The sequence below is a fragment of the Maylandia zebra genome, linkage group LG22 (genome assembly GCF_041146795.1).
Source record: "Maylandia zebra isolate NMK-2024a linkage group LG22, Mzebra_GT3a, whole genome shotgun sequence".
Taxonomy (NCBI): Eukaryota; Metazoa; Chordata; class Actinopteri; order Cichliformes; family Cichlidae; genus Maylandia; species Maylandia zebra.
The window spans coordinates 19297434-19317462 of NC_135187.1; the positions used below are offsets into that span (position 1 = coordinate 19297434).

Here is a 20029-nt window from a genome sequence, read left to right on the forward strand (position 1 = left end):
TCTGTGTGTGTGTGTGTGTGTGTGTGTGTGTGTGTGTGTGTGTGTGTGTGTGTGTGTGTGTGTGTGTGTGTGTGTGTGTGTGTGTGTGTGTGTGTGTGCCACCATCCTGTAAGACGCATGTTTCAAACATGCGTCTTCCTGCAGAGCTAATGAAAACATTCCTGACAGTCTTTAATTTTTCTTGTAAATCAGGAGTCTTGGAGTCTGTCAGAGTGGCTTTGCATGATTCACAGTTTAAGTGTAGCCCTCAAGTTCATCCTCTGTCTGAAACAATCTGTCTTAACTCCTCCTGTTTCTTATTGGCTGTCTAATGCAAACAGCAGGTTTGAACAGCAGGTAGCTGTGCTTTCTGTGCTCACAGCCAGAGCTGAGTGCCAGAGATAACTATATTAGCGATATCCCCTCGTGCTGACGTCATACCCCTTGGCAACTTGAAGCTTCAGCTACTGCCACAGATTCTCTACAGGACTGGGGTCTGGAGACTGGTTAGGCCACTCCATGACCCTCGCATGCTTCTTCTTTAGCCACTCGTTGGTTTTGTGTTTTAGGTCATTGCCATGTCTGGAAGACCCACCCACTCATCCTCAGGACAAAGGTTCTTGTCCAAGATTTTACAATACATGGATTTTACAATCAACTGGTCCCTCAATGCAGTGAAGTCGTCCTATACTTTTAGCAGAAAACCATCCAAAAACATGAAGTTTCCACCTCCATGCTCGACTTTAAGGATGGTGCATGGAGCTCCAGACTGAGGGTGATTTATGGTCATTTGATATTTTTTTCCATTTTTACATAATCACACCAAGACCTGGTGGTCCTGTAGCTCATTCCAGCCTTGTTCAGGTCTACAATCTTGTGCCTGACGTCCTCGACAGCTCTTTGGTCTCACCCATTAAGGTGGAGAGGTTAGAATGGCCAAATTTTACTCTGTGGACAGGTGTGCTTTGTGCACATTAGGACTATATCCCAAATTGATTGATTGTTTGGTTATAATCTGAGGGAGCCCAATTCTGGTGGGTTTGTAGGGGGTCAAATACTTATTTCACTCACTGACAAGCAGTTCAATTTTTAACTTTTATGTAATGAAATTTTTCTGGATTTTTAAAATTTTTTGGTTGATATTCTGTTTTTCTCCATTAAAGTAAAACTACCATAAAATTAGCATACAAGCTACAGTGCTATAAGCATTAATATGTTTTTTAATACCTTTAAAAAAAGAGAGGTTCGTGAAGAGTAAGAAGAAGACAAAATAAAGAAGGTAAAATACTCTCAAAGCCAATGAAAATGGTTAAGAAAACAAAACTTGTGAATATGATGTACGTAAATAAAATTAAAAGAACTGCATCAACAGCTGAGGTCCATTTTCCATTTGAAAGACTGTGTGTGTGATGGGCTCCGTGCTGCTTGACATCAATGCAGTCACTGCGACCAGCAGGACACATTCAACACTGAGCTGCCAGCCACAGCCGAGTCAGGAGGAGAAGGGCGTGGGATTTTTCAAGGAAGGGAGTTAATTAAATTGACTGTCGATGAGAGATTGCTCATTACTGAGCAATGTGTTGGTATGGGGTGGCGTGAAGATGAAAAACTACATATTTGGTCAAACTTTATGAAAGCTTTGTCTACCTGAGCTTGTTTTGTAATATAGTATATAATATGTTTTAGTGTTTTGTGTCACACTAAACACAACAATGACATTTTTTGAAATTTAAAATAAATTTTACCTTTGATCAAGTTCAGAGGTGCAATGTAGTGCGCGAGTGTATGAAGCAGAGTCCAAGAAAACAAGAGTGAGGCTTATCAGCTCATGAGCCTGACTTACTGCATCAATGATGAGGTGTCAGCACCACCTTCTGACTTCCTGGAACAAACATTCAACCAGGGAAGGAGGAGATAGGGCCAATCCTGGGGCTGTCACACAAAATAAAACTCTACCTAACATATTACGCTCAAAACATTATATACAAACATTGTTACCCTATTTACACCTACATTTACAAACATTTACATCAATTATATGTTAAACATCAGTTTTTACATCTGAATGTAAACGTTAACAGTTGAGTTTAAATATTTCATGTAACTTTATTAAATCTTGAATATAAGCGTTACATTTAAACTGAATCCGTATAGAGTAAGATAAATCGGAAATCCTTGTGCATGCGCAGTCGAATTTCCACGAAGCTGTACTGTATTAGTGGAGTGAACATGCTGACGCTGTCCATGTTTTGCTTTTAGGATAACAGAGGTTAGGCCAGCTGCATCAGAGCGCCCTCTAGTCGTGGAGGTGGGGAACACCTGCAAAGAGGTTTTTATACCTGGACCAATGAAAAAATGGAAAAGCTTTGATATTTGTAACAGTCATACATTCAAATTGTAAATAAAAACAAATGACCGGTTTCAATTAAGAGGTGAAAGTAACATTTGAATGCTTATCATGATCTTTTTATACTTTACATCAAATAACTGAGTTCTTTTTAATTAAAAGGCAGGCCAATTTAATCAATAAATCAAAATCTTCTATAATGCTTTTGAACTCAGAAGAAAGGATGAATCCACCTAAATACACCTGCCATTTTAGAAATGTGAATCAGTTTACTTATCTAGGTATTCAGATTGTCCCGAAATTGGAAGAGGTGGTGAACCATAATTATAGTCCAATTATGACTGACATATCCAAATCAGTGGAGAGATGGTCGAGTCTCCAAATTTCACTGATTGGTAGAATAAATATACTAAAGATGAACGTGCTCCCTAAGCTTCTGTATCTGTTTCAGAATATCCCCTTGCCACCCCCCTCAGACTTTTTCCTTAAAATAAGAAAACTGTTTAATCAGTTTTTATGGAATAACAAGCGTCCCAATTATTTTGCCCCGGGTAGGGCGGACGGTGGTTTTAAAATGTGGGCAGACTCGGGGCTGGGACTGGTGAAGGATGCTTTCGGGGGTGATGGAAGACTTTTAAGTTTTGAACAACTAATCTCTAAATTTAATATTCCCCGAAAGCACTTTTTCAAATACCTACAGTTTAGGAGTTTTATCAGGTCTTATCATAATGATTTTACACATATTCCCCCGCTGTCCACATTAGAGAAAATCCTAACCAAAAACCCCAGTGGTAGAGGGATGATATCTGAATTATATAACTTGATGATGACATCCTCTCCTGATTCATCTGCTGCTAAGCTTGAAGCTTGGAGGTATGACTTACAGGAGGAATTGACAGTGGAACAATGGAGTAGAGCATGTAAGCTAGCCCAAACACAGACAGGGAACACACGTCTAAAATTGCTACAATTTAATTGATTGATGAGAGTGTACATAACACCAGAAAAACTTAACAAATGTAATATGCAGATTCCTGATATCTGTAATAGATGTGAAGAAGATAAGGGCACATTGCTCCACTGTTTATGGTCATGTCCAAAAATAAAGGAGTTTTGGGAAGAGGTTAGAGCAATGATAAAGGAGATTTTGTCAATTAAACTTGTGATGGATCCCAAACTTTTCCTACTAGGATTATATCCTGTAGAGTGTAACATAGATCATTTTGAAAAAATCTTCATAAACATGGGAATACTACAAGCAAAGAGAGTGATAGCTCTAACGTGGAGGAGTCTTGGCAAACCAAGTATTTCACATTGGTTCAAAGAATTGTCTTTATGTTTACCATTAGAGAAAATTACATATACTCTAAAATTCAATTCAATTCAATTCAATCTTTATTGGCAGACTTCATGTCCATAAAAACAAGACAAAAAAAACACACACACACACAACACTCCCCCCCCCCCCCCCCCCCCCCCAACACAAGGTATTGTAAAAGATAAACAAGAAATTTTCCAGAAAATTTGGGGGCGCTACATCCAGTATATTGGGAATAAAGATCTATCTGGTTTACTGTGTGAGACAGGGACAGCCTAGCTATTCCCGGTACAGGACCACAACCATATGCTGCAATGTGAAAATTATTCTTTAAAATCTGTCAGAGGTCTCATGGACTCAAGTGCTTTCATTGAATGTACCTTGTGTTTCGTTTATTGTGTAAATTTGTTTGTGTATGTACTTTATATATGTATATATGTAAAACTTTAATAAACATAATGTTGAAAAAAAAAAGGCAGGCCAATTTAATTAAAAATAATGATGATTATTTTTATTCTACGTTACTTTTTTAATACTAATTAAATTTAACTTTCTACTTAATTTAATCAAACTGTTTTAATGCAATTTTACCTTACAAAGATATTTGTTTTGTTATGTTTTATTGAGTTATATACTATTTTGTTGAGGGTTGCATTTAGTGGGTCATTTGAATGTATAGGGGCGTGAATTTTAATGTACTGTAAAATAGGATTCTTATGACTTAGACAGAACTACTGTGGAGATCGTTTTTTTTCGGTTTCAGATTAAACTGACCAACACATGCTGGCCACGTAGTAATCATTTTATAATAACATGACGATTCCTTTAGTTACTTAATTTCTGTACTTGTATTTGAATCTAGAAACTTTATTGGCACTGATGTTTGACAAAAGCCCAGACTGCTTTGAGTGTGTCTTTCAGGCGTGCCTGAAACAGGCTGTGTTACAGCAGAAAAGCTCGTGGAGCTCAAACGTTCCCTCTAAGCAAACCCACGCGTTCGTGTCAGGGCACCCCCTCCATCCCTTTTGGGGGGTTTTTAAAATCAATTTTATTAAAATTCTGCCTGTGCTGGTAAATGAGCCCCAATTAGTTATGATTTGGTTTCTTCCTCCCTTCCTAAAATTCCTGCAACAAGCCCACAATCAAAACAAATCGACCACGCGTGGTTTTCCCGCAGCAATGACGTCACGTCGCCCCTCCCCCTTCCCCGCAAGTAAACAGAAAACATTGAGGAAAGCGCTCGTGTCAGCCGCCACACGCGCGTCCGCTGCGGGAACCGTGCGGTGCAACGAGTAAAGGCGGACATCGGCCTAACGATTCCCGTGTGTTTTCAGCAAAGTTGGGCGATCCGCGGCCAGCTGACCGCCGATGAAGCGATGAAGGGAGAGGCGGAAGTGAAGTCACTTGACAGACCGTCCATGTTATTATTGTTATTTTGGTAGCCCTGTGATGAGACGGGCTGCTGGGGAGCCGTTGGTCTTCGAGACGTCGAGTGTCAACGCTGCCCCAGGCCGCCCCGGACCACCACCACCCTCACCGTCACCCCACTGACCCGGAGTACGGGAGCCTCGCTGGCGGCTCAGGGGGGGAGGTGGAGGCGGAGGAGGAGGAGGGTGTGAAGACCCAGCTTCAGCTCGGCTCCTACACTCCGACCGACCAAAAATAAAACGGCGACAAAAACAATAACCGTCAAACGACTCGAGTGGTTTCTGCGCGGCGTGTAGCTGGGACGTGCCGCCGCAGACATGAACGGTATCACCAAGGGCCGGTTCGAGGTATGACAGAGGGAGTGGACCACCAACGGTTAAAGTGTTTGTTTCTAGCAGACGTGGGAGTCGTGGGCTTGTATAAGCAAAGTCTCTGTGTGTGTATATCTCTGTGTGTCTGTTCGTGTGTGTTTGCGTGCGCGCGTGTGTGGTCGACCGTGCTCTGCTCCTAATTTTACACGCAGTCAGGAGCTGAGGCGTTTTGTTGGTCAAGGGTAATCCGAAATCCTGTTGTTGTCCTGCCGCACCACTAGACAGCGACAACATGGAGCTCAGGACTGCGGGACAGGAGGAGGAGGGCTGTGGCTGAGGATAGTCAATATATCAGGGCCGAGGCTGGTTGCCACTGGCGCCTGAGGTTACAGGCTTTCAGAGAGGGGGGGCTGCAGATGGAGAGGATGGATTGTTGTTAAATACACGCAATGAAAACATCTAAAGCCTCCTTAAAATACCTGTGATGGGCAGGTGCCACTACAGGTGGCCTTTGTGTTCAAGAAGTAATAATACTGCACATAGGATGAATGCTGTACGTCTCCAGATCACTTTATCCATATTTACATGCCAATAAAAAGTAAAAGCACCAGAGCTTTCAGGGTCATTTGAAGTTGTTGGGTTTTTAAAATTTTTTTAGTTGGATTCATGAGCAAGATATAAAAAAAATAGTCATACTGCAGACAGTATGTGTGGCACTACTGGGTGTTATTACCCACGCCTGTGCAGCATTTTTGTGCTGTAGCAGTTTGAGTAAAGCAACACATTTGCATTACTTCAGATATTACTGAAAATATGAGCCGTGATAATCGTCTTTTATTAGAACAAAAACTTTGCGGCGGAAATGAGCTTCCTCCGAAGGGTGGCTGGCCTCTCCCTTAGAGATAGGGTGAGAGGTTCGGTCATCCGGGAGGGGCTCAGAGTAGAGCCGGTGCTCCTCCACATCGAAAGGAGCCAGCTGAGGTGGTTCGGGTATCTGACAAGGATGCCTCCTGGGCGCCTCCTGGGGTTGGTGTTCCGGGCATGTCCCACCAGGAGGAGACCCCGGGGCAGACCCAGGACACGCTGGAGAGATTATATCTCTCGGCTGGCCTGGGAACGCCTTGGTGTTCCCCCGGATAAGCTGGAGGAGGTGGCTGGGGAGAGGGAGGTCTGGGCTTCTCTGCTTAGGCTGCTGCCCCCGCGACCCGGCCCCGGATAAAGCGGATGAAGATGGATGGATGGATGGATGGAACTTTGATCTGAAAGTTGTGGAGTTAAAAAAAAAAGTACATCATGTGTAGTGTAAAACATTATGTTACTAAGTAAACAAAACCAAAGCATCTCCAAGTATTTGTACATTACTTTGTTCATAAACCTTTGCATACCTGTGGTGCAATAATCACCATGTACTGCTGATTTAACACTTATGTACAAACCATAATCATCCCATCTGACTGATTATGGCTGCTCATAGATGCGAGATGTTTATCAGGAGTTATTATTCACACATTGCTGAGATGCCTTCGGGGTTGACTTGATGCTACTTGACGCCCTCAGTCAGGTGTTCACATGTTTGTCAGTAGTAGGAACATGTGTGCTGATGTGCGAGTGAATCAGAACAGACGGCGTTAGTAGCGCCCGTGTGTCTGTTGCCATATCAGTGGATTTCTCAGCAGACTTCTAAGCTTCTTAGCATGAACCAGTGTACGGTGGGGAAGCAGGCTGGTGTGTCCAATTGAGAAGAAAGGGGAAGGGGGTCAACTGACAGACGAGTTGGTGATCGAGTCCTTTTTATGGTTTTTGTTGTTGTTGTGTTGCAGGCCTAAAATTGAACGCAACACTCGACCCAAGTCTTAATTTCTTCATGGGTGTCTTTGTTTGACGTGCCACAGGCGTTTTAAACCAGATTTGCATGTTAGGCTTGTTGCACCCTCTCTAGGAATAGTGAGTATGACTTCAGAGAGGAGTTTCCTGTTTGGGAATGGTGCTCTTCCTGCATGGGGAGCAAGGGCACCAGAATGCTGAGGCGGTAACTCTGATAAGGATGATTATTGGAGTATCAGGTTGTTTTCGAAGTCATTTTGCTTGTTTTGACTGTAATGTAAAAGGATGAATTTGAATTTCTGAACATTTTTCAACCCTGATCTCATTACACAGTAAACCATGTTTGTACCACAGAATGATATTATTGTTCTGTGAATGCTCCATGTTAGCGTAATGCTGTGTGGAGCCCAGTGCGTTCCATCATGGCCTCCCTGTGTTCCTCAGAGTGATGGAAGAGAGGTCAAAGGTGAGTGATGTGTTACAGATGTGGTTCGGATTTAAGTCTAAGTTTAGTCCTAAACTATCCCTCCCCCCCCCCCCCCCCCCCCCCAACAGCTTTACAGAGACACTGAGTCAACATGCTGTTTCTTGAAAGGTCAAATTGCCTGCCTGTCAGTCAGTACATGCTGATGTTTATTACCTTGATTTAATCAGGAAGCCCAGCAGAGGCCTGGTCAAAGTAGCAGCCTTCCACAGCAAATACCCATCCACAGGTCTCCTTCACTGCATTCCTTCTAATGCTATTAAATTCACCAATAGATATACGCATGTTTTAAGTTTGCTGTTAGTTTAATGTTACAGTTAATGACAGCATGCTTTACTCAACAGCCTCAGATGAGTGTGTAATGATGCATTATTCAGTACGAGGGCATGTGGGCCTCAGTGATGGCAGAGTTTTTTCTGGTAAGTGTGTTCAACAACACTCTTGTGTTGTTCCTTTAGCGATGTTAAAGTTCAAACCAGCTTAGTTAATCGTTTGCCGGACCTTGACTGGACCAACTCCCTCTCCTTTTCTTTTTTGACCCCACTTCCTTCTGAAATGGCCTGCATTTCCTCCCTCCTCCTCCTCCCTCGTCTTCTTCCACTCTGATGACTTTCAGACGTGTTTTTCCAGTACTTCTTGACTGGAGCACGGTTCCTTTGGCTTGCCTTTGTCACTCAGTATCGTCTTCCTCACCTCTTCCCTCTCGCTTTGCTGCTTTCTCTTTCGAGGAGGTTGCGTCTGTCGTCAGGGGGCTAGACTACAGCTGAGACATTTTCAGAATCAACCTTTGCTCATCTCGTGCCTCTCCTCCTATCCCCTTTGTGTTCTCAGATTTCGGTGTTTGTGTTTGCGTGTTCAACAGCAGGGAGTCCCCCCTCATTAGCTACAGCTTCTGAGCCTTTGAGGATACAAGTGTATCACTGGCAGGATGCGTGTCTGCAGAGGCACAGTGGATGTGGGTGTTTGCCGTAATTTAAATTCATGGCTGAATGCAGCCCACCTGATCTCGAATGTTCTGCCTCTGTTCTTCACACAGAGAGGTTTGACTGGAATCACCTGCGAGTGTGTGTGTGCGTGTGTGTGTGTGTGTCCCACTCAGCAGATGGCCAGACATCCAGCGAGTAGACTAATTGAGATAAGCATGCCAACAAGCTGACCAGGCTAACAGAATTATAAGCTTGTGAGGAGGCGACATGGAAATCCAAATGCAGCTCTGGCATGTTTATTAGCATAGCTTACGGAAGCAGCAGCTGTAAACTGTGCAGGGGTCTATTTCTTTTCTTAAGTATAACAAGCTGGTGAAATAAAATTATGTGATTCCTGGGCTTAGTTTAGCTCTGTTTAGTGTAGCAATCTTGTGAGGATGATAATGTTTTCATATCACTGCACATCAACACACACACACACAAAGACACTCACTCATTGTTACTGTTTGTCTTATCTCTTGACAGGTGTTCTCAAACAGCGATGAAGCCCCCATTAATAAGAAGCTCCCCAAAGAGCTTCTTCTTAGGTAAGAATAATTATACCAGACACACAACATACAACACAACACACCCAGGGACGAGGGCTTAGGTCAGGGTTACTCATTAGCTCAAGCAGCCTGAAACGGTGTGTGTTTGCTCTGCCTCTGTTGGTGGTGTAGGTGCATTTGTGTGTTTAGTATGATGTTTGTCAGCCACCAGCCTGAAATAAGGTTCTTTTAGCTGTGTGTGACCTACAGACCAATATTTTGTCCCACAGCAGCTGCACATGACCCATTAATCTGACATCACTCGCGCAGTCACCCATGTTCATCCTTCACGCTCGTTTATGTGGAATGGAAAGGGTTGCACTTGCATATATCTCTGCTGACACATGACACGCTGTGCACTCTGTGAAAGCTGCATTTTTTGTGTGCATGCGTGTGTGCACGCATGTGTGAAACACTCCTGGGCCTATGCAAACTGTATGTCTCTGTAAGTGAGCTATAAATAGTTTTGTCATAGCTAGTGGGGAATTCCGCAGTGCTCTGCTCTTCTGCTGGTCCATACGCTCTCCCAGCATGCCCATTATGACCAGTGCATTTCCACTGGTGGTCAGAAAAACATGTATTAGTCCTGCACTATGGGGGCCAGATGTGCCCCAGTGTGCTGCAGTAAAAGATTGGAAGAGAGGGCCCCACATTTCATGCCACTACCGAGGCTCATTGTTGGCTGCCCATAATACGCCACCAATTGGTACTGAGTGTGGACCAGAATGTTGCTCTGAGAAAAAACATGACTTTTAGCCACTGCTTTACTCACAAGGGGTAACCACATAGTTAATTTGGTAGAGATACTCTTCCTGATCCAAACCCCAAATGATTTATGTCACTTCCCAAGCTTGAACCAGCGATCTTTTGTTAGTTAGTCAAAATGTGTAGTTTCACTTCCATTTTACTGAGGTTTTGAATCAGTTGCTTTCTAACAGCCACATATTTCAGACAGTGTAATAAAAAATGTTCTGTGGGTCATGTTCTCCACAATAGTCATATCTGCCTGTATGTTGTTTGGCGCATTATTGATAATGAACAATGCGGGCCCACAGTGGATATATGTGGGCAAACTATGGGGCTGTGTCGGGGAGGGCAAATCCACACTTATCCCATACGAAGCCCAACTGAGTGTACCCGCACAGGGCCAAACGCAATTTTGCTCTTTGGGGTCCTTATATAAGTTTTCATTGGGCAAGCTATAGAAAACCCAAAGGCCCACAGAATACCATTATAGGGCCCAGAGGGGCAAAACTGCAATGGACCACACAGGCTAACCTACATAGAGCCTACATGGGTTTTCTGTGGGCAACCCCATAGTCAGTATCCCAATAGAAAACCCTTAATAGGGGCCCCAAAGAACAAAACACCTGCCAGACCTGTATGGGCACACCCAATTGCCCCACAGCTCATCCACAATTACACAGCTTGGGCTCGCACCAGCATGTTTGCAGGGTTAGTGATCTGAATAAGCTGATGTTAAGGGCTACATTTTTTAGCCTTTCTGGTTTATGGTTGGTCGTCCATACATTTTCTTAAAAAATTATCCAAATTAGGTCGCAGTGGTTGCTGGAACCTCTCCCAGCTGTCATGGAGTGACAGGCAGGGTACACCATGGGCAGAGAGCCAAATGTGCTCACATTCACGCCTGTGGTTAATTTCTAATTACAGATTAACCCAAGATGCATATTTTATAACGACTGCAGTATGCCACCATGTGTTACACGTTGGAAAATATGCAGCTCGAGGAGTAGTGGCTATTTATTTTGTTAATTTGTGTTCATATTAGCGTTGCTGTTTATGTACAGAGCATCACTAGCGAGCAAGCCTGAATTGCTTGTGCAGCAGTCTGCGTCTTAGTGGGTGCACTTGTAAACAGCCGTTATGTAGGCCAGCACAGCGCAGATATAAACTGTGAAAACTGTGTGACATCCAAGAACCCTGTCTGACAGACAAGCCCCGGAGAGGGAGCGTTCGGGGTGGTTCACGGTCCTCTTACCCAGAAGCACTGACTCAGCACCCTCTCCACTACCACTAAATTCATGTCTGAGTTGTTGCCATGACAACCAGGCCCAGACTTTATGGCGAAGGCTCGACTCTCCCTTTTCTAGCCATGCTTGAAGGGCCGGGTGACAACAAATGGGAGTGTGCTTCATGAAAATCCTGTTATGTGCCTTGTCCGAAAAATAGGGACACCCAGGCTGGATCTGATAGAGTGATCCAAGGCTTTTCTCTTATTTCGTGCTCTGCATTCAAAGGTGCCCTTATTGCTTTCCTGTGTGTAGTAAAGTGGAAAAAGATACCATGCTCATGGTGTTGTTGCTCTGAATTTGTCTGTATTATGTCACGTCCTTCACTTTCTTTTGTGTGTCTTATGAGAAAAAGTCCATGTCAGTCCTACCCTGCCGGTAATATGATCTATCTGTGTTCAGCAGTCTCTCTCAGCTGGTAGCAATTACAGATTTCAGATAGGTTAACAGGACTCACCAAATCAGATTGACTGATTCCTTCGCTGTGAGTGTGAGTAACAGAGTTCTTCTGTGGTTACTAAGAGGCCTTTCTCGCACACATAGTGGAAAGTCAGATTGTAGTTGATTAAAACGGGCAATCAATCATTGGTCAGCATCGCGGCCATTAACCAGTTATTAGGAAGGAGATCAATGTGTACGATCAACTTGATTGGTCGGCCCCTTGGGTGCCAGCAACCTCTCCAGGATCTGTGTACTCTGCGTGAGAGTGCATGGAAGTTGCATATGCATTGCTTTGTCAATTGTATGATGTCTGTACTCTGTGACACCAGACTCTTGTATAGATTATACAGACTCGTCCTGACATGCCCTGGCCTAACACACATCAAAACACACAGCCTTTGTCCGTGTCTATTTGAAGGAAACAATGGCCAGCTCCTGTTTCCTAGGGTTAAAAGGGCAATCAGACCCCAGCTGCACTCAAAACTTTGGCACTAACAGCTCTCTTAACACCTCAGATTTTCTAAAGATTTTCCGTTTAAGTCACTTCTGTGAGATTTAACAGACCGTTTTATCACAAGAACTGACAGGAGGTATTTGGCTTTGTTGTGTGTGTGTGTGTGCACGCATGTGTGTGTGTGTATGTGTGCCCTTCTATACATGCTCATACTGTATCTCTGTCTGTACCGGCCTTTTGGTGGCCTTGCTTGTCTGAGTGCCAGAGATTACTCATTGGCAGATTAATGGATTGAGCTGACCCAGTAGCCTGCTGCATGTGGCCCTTTGTGGCTGACCAGCCCATAGCTCAAACACTGCCTGTCTATGGGCCTACCAGCCAAACACCACAGATTGTTCTGTTCCCTACAGACATAAGAAAAAAAACATACTTTCACTAGCATCAAAGAAAGAATAAGGTGTTCCAGCATGTGCTTGAGCAGAGCTCCTTATCTGAGTATGATCATATGATCACTAATATGAGAAAACCTCATCCTCCTCTTTGTCTCTCTTTCTAGAATATTCTCCTATTTAGATGTGGTGACACTGTGCCGGTGTGCCCAGGTGTCCAAGGTAAGCGCCTCCCTTTCAACGCCACATCCTAATTAAGACCTTACTATTAAAAAGGAGGTAAATCTGGTTTGTACTTACTGAATTCTCTGGGCAAGTGTATAATATGGTGCCCTCTGCTGGCTCTGTGTAAAGGGAACCACAGTGAACTGCAGCTTAAAGTGATTTATAAAATGATCTGTGTGAATTATTGTTACAAGCCACTGACTGAATGCAGAGCTTTTGGGGCAGCCTCTCATACCACAGCTTCAAATTAAACTTTTATTACCTGTGACAAGGCCCAAGGAAGGTTTTCTTTTGCTATGTAACATGTAAACAAAACAAATGTTATTATAAAGGCAGTTTATCTCTTTCCTGTTGAATTTCATGTATTTTTTTTTTTTTTTTACATCGGACTATCTTTAATTATGTAACTTCTTCAGTTTACAAAGACGCCAAAGAGAGAGGAGCAGGAAACCCTCACATTAGATAGGACAAGGACTGACAGTGGAGACTGTTGATGTGTACACAAACCCGTAGCTGCATGATGATTAAAAAAGTCACAGTTCACCTTCTTCCACCTCTGTCTGACCCATTTTTCTGTCTCTTTGCACAACCTGTCTGTCACCCTCTCAGGCGTGGAACGTCCTGGCCCTAGATGGCAGCAACTGGCAGAAGATCGACTTGTTCAACTTCCAGACGGATATAGAGGTGAGGGTCGTGTTCATGAGAGAAAAAAAGGAGCGAAGGGTTCGGGTTTTGAGCATTTCCTGTGTGTGTGTGTGTGTGTGGACGTGAGAGCTTGTTGAGTAGCATTATCTAGTCCAAGGCTTAGTGCTGGGTCAGTAGGCTTTGGTGCCGACTGTGACGTCACAGCTGATTCCCTGTCCTGTAGCCCAAGTCATATTACTCTCTCTGTCTGTCCGTCCGCCCTCAGGGCCGGGTGGTGGAGAACATTTCAAAGCGCTGTGGAGGCTTCCTGAGGCAGCTCAGCCTGAGGGGCTGCCTGAGCGTTGGAGACGCCTCAATGAAGTGAGAATACATTGACCCTCTGACATGCACCGTTATAATAAACGTGCTTCTGCTTTGATTTTTAGCAACAAACATCCTTTTGTTGGTTTGATTACTTCCGTTTCGGTCCCTGTGTGATTATATTTAAAGTTTTAGCCGAGTGTGTGCGTCTTCATTCCCAAGGGACCCTTTAATTTTTTCTTTGCTCACTGCAAACATACAAAAAACTAACAAAACAAAAGAAAACCCCACGGGTGTTTACTTTTTATATTCTTCTGAGACTGTTGGATCTCATAATGTATTTCTATCATCTCTGTAAGCAGCAGATTTAACCGATACTTTCTCTTCTTTGCAAAGCAAGGCTTTTTTTCTTTGTAATAGAAACTTGTGAAAACGTCAGAAAGAAGTCCCTTCACCTCTCTTCTTCCATGCTTCACCTGTTTCCCAGGACTTTTGCTCAGAACTGCAGAAACATCGAAGTGTTGAACCTTAACGGCTGCACTAAGATCACAGACAGCACCTGCCTCAGCCTCAGCAAGTTTTGCTCCAAACTCAAACACTTAGATCTCACTTCCTGCGTGTCCGTCAGCAACCACTCCCTCAAGGCCCTCAGGTAGCACCAGCACACTTGTTTTCGCTGCGGTATTTAAATCACAAGGGCTTACATGTCTTTAACTTGATATTTCTCTTTTATTGTGCAATGTGTGCGCATGCTCAGTGATGGCTGCAGAATGTTGGAGACGTTGAACTTGTCGTGGTGTGACCAGATCACACGCGATGGCATCGAGGCCCTCGCTAGAGGTTGCGCTGGTTTACGAGCACTGTTCCTCAGAGGCTGCACACAGGTACGCACATTTATTTTCTTTATTTCAGGTTATTTTATGCCTTCTTTGGCCCTTTTAAAAGTAGTTCTACACCTTTTTATAATCAATTATCATATTATTACAAAAAAGCCCACCTAGTCATTATACAGTGTTAAAATAAAGCCTTTTAAAAAGACCTAATGGGATGAAAATTTGCTTGTTTCTTGGTATATTCTTTTCCTGATGCCCGTGTAGAACTAAAATGTGATCAGCTGTTGTTTTTTTTCCACATGAACTGAATCTAGTCTAGAAAGTGAAATTGGGGTTTATTTTATTTTAAATGAGTCGTTCACCCGTATGGTTAGGTCTAGGAGTATTTGGACAATGACACCATTTTTTTTCTGTCATTATCCAAATACTCTGTACATCATCACAGTGGATTTTAAGTCAAACAGTCAAGATGTTATTGAAGTGCAGACTTTCAGCTTTAATTCTTTAATGAAAAACATTAATAGTATTAATAGTTTAGGAATTACTTATGTTTCACACCCAGTCACTCATTTTCAAAAGTAACTGAATGAACTATTATATTTCTAAATATTAGGATTGTTTTTTAATACTTGTATGTGAATGGCTGCCTGCACTAGATGCTCTCTGCCTTCGGTTTTGCATTTAATAACTGAAAAGCTGCTCTGCTGGGTGGAGATCAGGTGACTGACATGGCTACTGAAGAATATCCGATTTTGATTGTTGATTTGGCCTCTCCTGAAGTTTTTGCTGTCTCTTATAGGTTTATTTTGATTTTCAGCCTCATGAAATTCTCCTTGAAAATAAATAAACTTTAAACTTTAAATAAATCTTTTTGGACCTTGTATTGAGAATTCCAGTATAAAGCTGCAAAATGCAACTTCAACACTTAGATTCAGCTCTTATGTGTTTATTTTGTCATGGAATAATGAGTGAACAGGCCTCACCTGTCCACGAAAATCTTTGTCAGTTAACTGTCCAATAACTTCCGAGCCTCTGAAAATGGGTGCGGCTGTATACAAACCTCTTTAATTTCCAACACTTAATAAATACTTGTTTTAAACCCCTTAAATTAAAGCTGAAAGTCTGAACTTCAGTCACATCTTGATTGTTTCACTTTAAATACTTTGCAGTTGTCTACAGAGTCAAAATACTTGATACTTGATTAATTTTTTTTTTTTAACCCAGCTGGACGACGGAGCATTGAAACACCTTCAGAAACACTGCCCAGAACTCACCACCATAAATATGCAGTCTTGCACAGTAAGACAAACATTTGGTTGTTGGAAGCGGAGCGGGAGCAACTGATAATAATGCATGACTAAGGCTCTGCATGCCTTTTGCGTTTTTGTAATCAGTTTTTTTTTTGTTTTGTTTTTTAAATGTCTGTTGCCTCCAGCAAGTAACGGATGAAGGTTTGGTCAGTCTGGGCCGAGGATGCCACAAGCTGCAGAACCTCTGTGTTTCTGGCTGCAGTAACATCACTGATGCCTCTCTCACTGCACTGGGTCTCAACTGCCCCCGACTTAAGTAAGAAGCTCACACACCCGTCTCACAACATCTCTCATACATCCAAGAAATATGACTGCTGTTGCTTCCAAAAATAGTGTACAATCATATCTATTTGAGGCTCTCAACTAAATTCAGCTATTAAAAAAACAAATCATGCAAAATATTAGACGTTTTGTGCACAAGAAGTCTTATATTTTGCACCTGTTGACCAACCCAGTGTGTTCTCCAGTGATCTTCAGTATTCCTTCCTCACACTAGCTGTTTAAAAAAACTCTTCCCAAACTTTGTGTCTGTCTGTCTAAGGATCCTTGAAGCTGCACGATGCTCCCATTTTACGGACGCTGGGTTTACTGTCCTGGCCAGAGTAAGTGTTTTGTTTATGTTTTCTTATCTCCTTTAGTTATGCCAGCCGTGTTCTGAGTTCAGTTCAGGTTCAAAACCTTTTTTTTGTCTTCACAGAACTGTCATGAGCTTGAAAAAATGGACTTAGAAGAATGTATTTTGGTAAGAACATTTTAGTTCCCTCATCTACTCCCAAGATCATACTTCATCATACATGATTTTTGTCAAATGACGTTTGGCAAAAAGTAGAAGTTGTGACATAGAAGACGTGACAGAGTTCTGGGACTGAGAACGAGATATGATCATGATATCACATGTTTGCTAATGCTTGAACTGATCCTCTCAGCTGTCCCCAGGCATGTGAGAACAGTACATTAATCAAGCTTGGCCTGTCCTCAGGTGACAGATAACACCCTGGTTCAGCTGTCAATCCACTGCCCTCGGCTTCAAGCACTGGTAAGCAAACAATGTCTGATACTGTATCAGCTTTTTTCTCAGCCCGTCTTCGTTGCTGTGTGTGGTTTAATCTTTCTATTTGCGCATCTTTAACCCAATTTCCTGCACCTTGGGCAGTCCCTGTCACATTGCGAGCTTATCACAGACGATGGCATCAGAGCTCTGAGCAGCAGTACCTGCGGCCAAGAGCGCCTCACCGTGGTAGAGCTGGACAACTGCCCCCTGATAACTGACGTGACCCTCGAGCACCTGAAGACCTGCCACCGTCTGGAGCGCATCGAGCTCTACGATTGTCAGCAAGTCACTCGGGCGGGCATCAAACGCATCAGGGTCAGTGGGCATGAAGGGAAAATACATGCTGCTTTTCAGCTCTTGTTGGGGATTGGAGCGGAGCTTTAAAAGAATCGCTCGACATTTTGAAAAATGTGCTTGTTAGCATTCTCGCTGAGAGTTAGATGAAAAAATCAATACTACTCTCACTCATGATGTACACAAGCGGGCTGCATTTCTAAAAATATTTTACAGAAGGCAGTCCTGAGCATGTGCTTTTTCCTTGTCTTTTTGTTTTGTTTTGGGATTTTTTTTTTTTTTGTTTTATTCGGGAGGGGTTTGTACATTTTTGGTCTTTTGTATTAACACATCTCTCCCGCATACAGGCCCACCTTCCAGAGATCAAAGTCCATGCCTACTTTGCCCCCGTGACACCCCCTCCCTCTGTACATGGAGGTGGCCAGCGTCTGTGCCGCTGCTGCATCATCCTCTGACAGTGGAGGGCCAGGGGGGGCCACCTCTGTCTACAGGTCCTGCTGCTATGAGAAGGGGGCTGATGTCGGGTGGGGGGTGTGGGGTGGGGGAACTGGGGTAGGCATAGGGGAGAGAGGGGGCTGGACCCACTCACTGCTCCTGATCACTGATCAAAACACTGACTGATTGCCGCTGATCCCTGATCAGTTGAACCCGCCCCTTCTCTCTCCTCTTGCTCACCGATCAGCAGTGCAGCAGCCATCCGTGTGACGGTGTGGCAGGGTGGAGGAAAGAACACGGATGGACGGAGTTTTTCTCTTTTTCTCTCTCTGTCTCGTGCTCTCTTTCTCATCGTGAAGACCAGAACAGGTTCTCCATTCCACTCTGCTCTCCCTCACATCTCTGACTCCCCACCTGCGGGGGTAAAGGACTGCATCTGGACAGCTGCAGGTGGGGTGGGAGGGTGAAACGGTGAAACTACAGTGCTTCATGTTCAAACTTTAAAAAAAAAAAAAAAGAAAGATATTTTCATGTTGGACACTCTCTGTGGAGAGGTATCATCTCAGCTGATCACATGACACCTCTACACGACCATCCTGTGATTCATTCTGCTTCGACCAATAGACGCACAGCACGGAGGAAGTGGAGCGCTGCACTGTGGGTAAAAGCCACAGATTCTTCTGGATACGAACAGTGAAGCTCTGGCACAGCTGGCTCAGTTTTGCAGTGCTGGAGAAAAAAAAAACAAAAAAACAAAACAGGAAGTACAAAGTGGAACATGTGACATATTTGTGCATCTGGGAAACCTATGTTGACATTTTAATTCTGTTTGTACAGAGAATGTTTTGCAATGGAGAGGGGGAAAAAAGATTTATGGCAACTCACTCAAAAATTGGGGAAAGCCAATTTTTTTTTTTGTTTGGTTTCTTTTTCAGTGCTTATTGTAATTGTCCATGCCTGTCTATTCAGAGAGGAGGATACGCTTGTGTTTCTTTTTGAGATGTAAAAGGAAAAACTGTTGCTGTGTTACAAAAAAAGGACCTATGATTCAGACCCTTGGTGTCTAAAAGCATTATATTGACACTGTATGCTGCTGGGATGAGTGGCCTCTCCCGTGAACTGCGCGGATACGTTAGCTCGCAGGCCCTTATCCAATCCTCCTGTCAGTAGCCCTTGTGGTCTAGCTTCTACTCTACTACTTAAGCATTTGTTTACAACCTCAATTAGGTTAGCGGCCACAGACTAACTTGTTTACATGAGTAGGTTTCCAGTCCCACTGTTATTCAGACAGCTACTAAACTGAATCTGAATAGGTTAGTAACACTGATACAACTGTTTTTAAACTGGACTGTGACACCCACTATTCAGATTTATGCTGTGTGTGTCTGGATCAGGGCTGACGCTGGTGCAACTTTGCTTCAAAAGCAAAAAGGAAATTTGTTTAGAGATAAGTATGAGACTGTGAACAAAGGCACCTCAACTTTATTGACAATCACATGAATTTATGTACTTGGAGGTTCATTTAGTCTAGCTTTGTGTAAATGTTAATTTACAGATGATGTAGAAACATAAATGAATTGGCTGTCATCAAGACTTAAAGAATCATGCGAGTAGTAATTTGCAATTAGTTTGTTATACAGGTCTGGTGGAACTTGCCAGTCAATGTATGTAATTGATCCCTGACAAATTCTGGTTCATCTAATCCTACAAAACATATGTGATGGGGTAATTTGAAAAGCAGAGATTGGAAATCCCGTCACACCCCACAAACCAACAGCTAATTTTACTGTATACACGCACCTCTTTAGATCAACAGGATTTCAACATGATGTCTCGTCATGCCTGATTACACACGTACGGGGCATGAACACCATCATTTCACGCACTGAAAATGCAACAAAACAAAAGCAGCTTTTAATATCGTGTTAAACAAGAGACTGATAAGTATCGTGTAGTGCCAAGTGCTCAAAGACTGGGGAGACTGGCAGGACAATGGATAGGACTGAAACAAGAGAGACCAGATGGAAAGGTCAAGGAAGACTTGGATGGATTTGAGATACATAGCTGACTCGACTGGCTGTGATACTAATGCCCTGTTTGACAGCCGTTTTAACAGTTTTATGTTTAAGAAAAAGAAATAAATTAAAAAAATAAATAAATAAAGGTGACTAATAGTAACTGTGCTTTGTCTCTGCAGTGTGAGATTTTGTTTTTTATCTGAAAGACCTACTTCATAGTAAACTGCAGCAATTTGAATAGAGACTGTGCAGCCGTGACGCCGCTAGATGTCAGCAGAGGGCCGTGTAGACAGCGGACACGCCCACACGTAAACAGTAATTTTGTTTATCGTTTCTAGAACAGAGAATAGAAATTAACCAGCCACAATCAATAAAAATATATCTTAAGTTAATAAGCGTA

At 43.1% G+C, this 20029-nt stretch overlaps 1 protein-coding gene across 1 annotated transcript; it reads left to right on the forward strand.

Annotated features, from left to right (window-relative positions):
• The first annotated feature begins 4851 nt into the window (after nucleotides 1–4851).
• Nucleotides 4852–19794, forward strand: fbxl2 (F-box and leucine-rich repeat protein 2). Its single transcript, XM_004548046.3, has 14 exons — nucleotides 4852–5419; nucleotides 9143–9204; nucleotides 12686–12740; nucleotides 13353–13427; nucleotides 13654–13748; nucleotides 14176–14340; nucleotides 14446–14572; nucleotides 15746–15820; nucleotides 15957–16087; nucleotides 16373–16433; nucleotides 16529–16573; nucleotides 16811–16867; nucleotides 16985–17197; nucleotides 17524–19794. Exons 1-14 carry the CDS (start codon nucleotides 5390–5392, stop codon nucleotides 17629–17631), a joined length of 1299 nt encoding a protein of 432 aa, XP_004548103.1. The 5' UTR covers nucleotides 4852–5389; the 3' UTR covers nucleotides 17632–19794.
• Nucleotides 19795–20029: the final 235 nt, after the last annotated feature.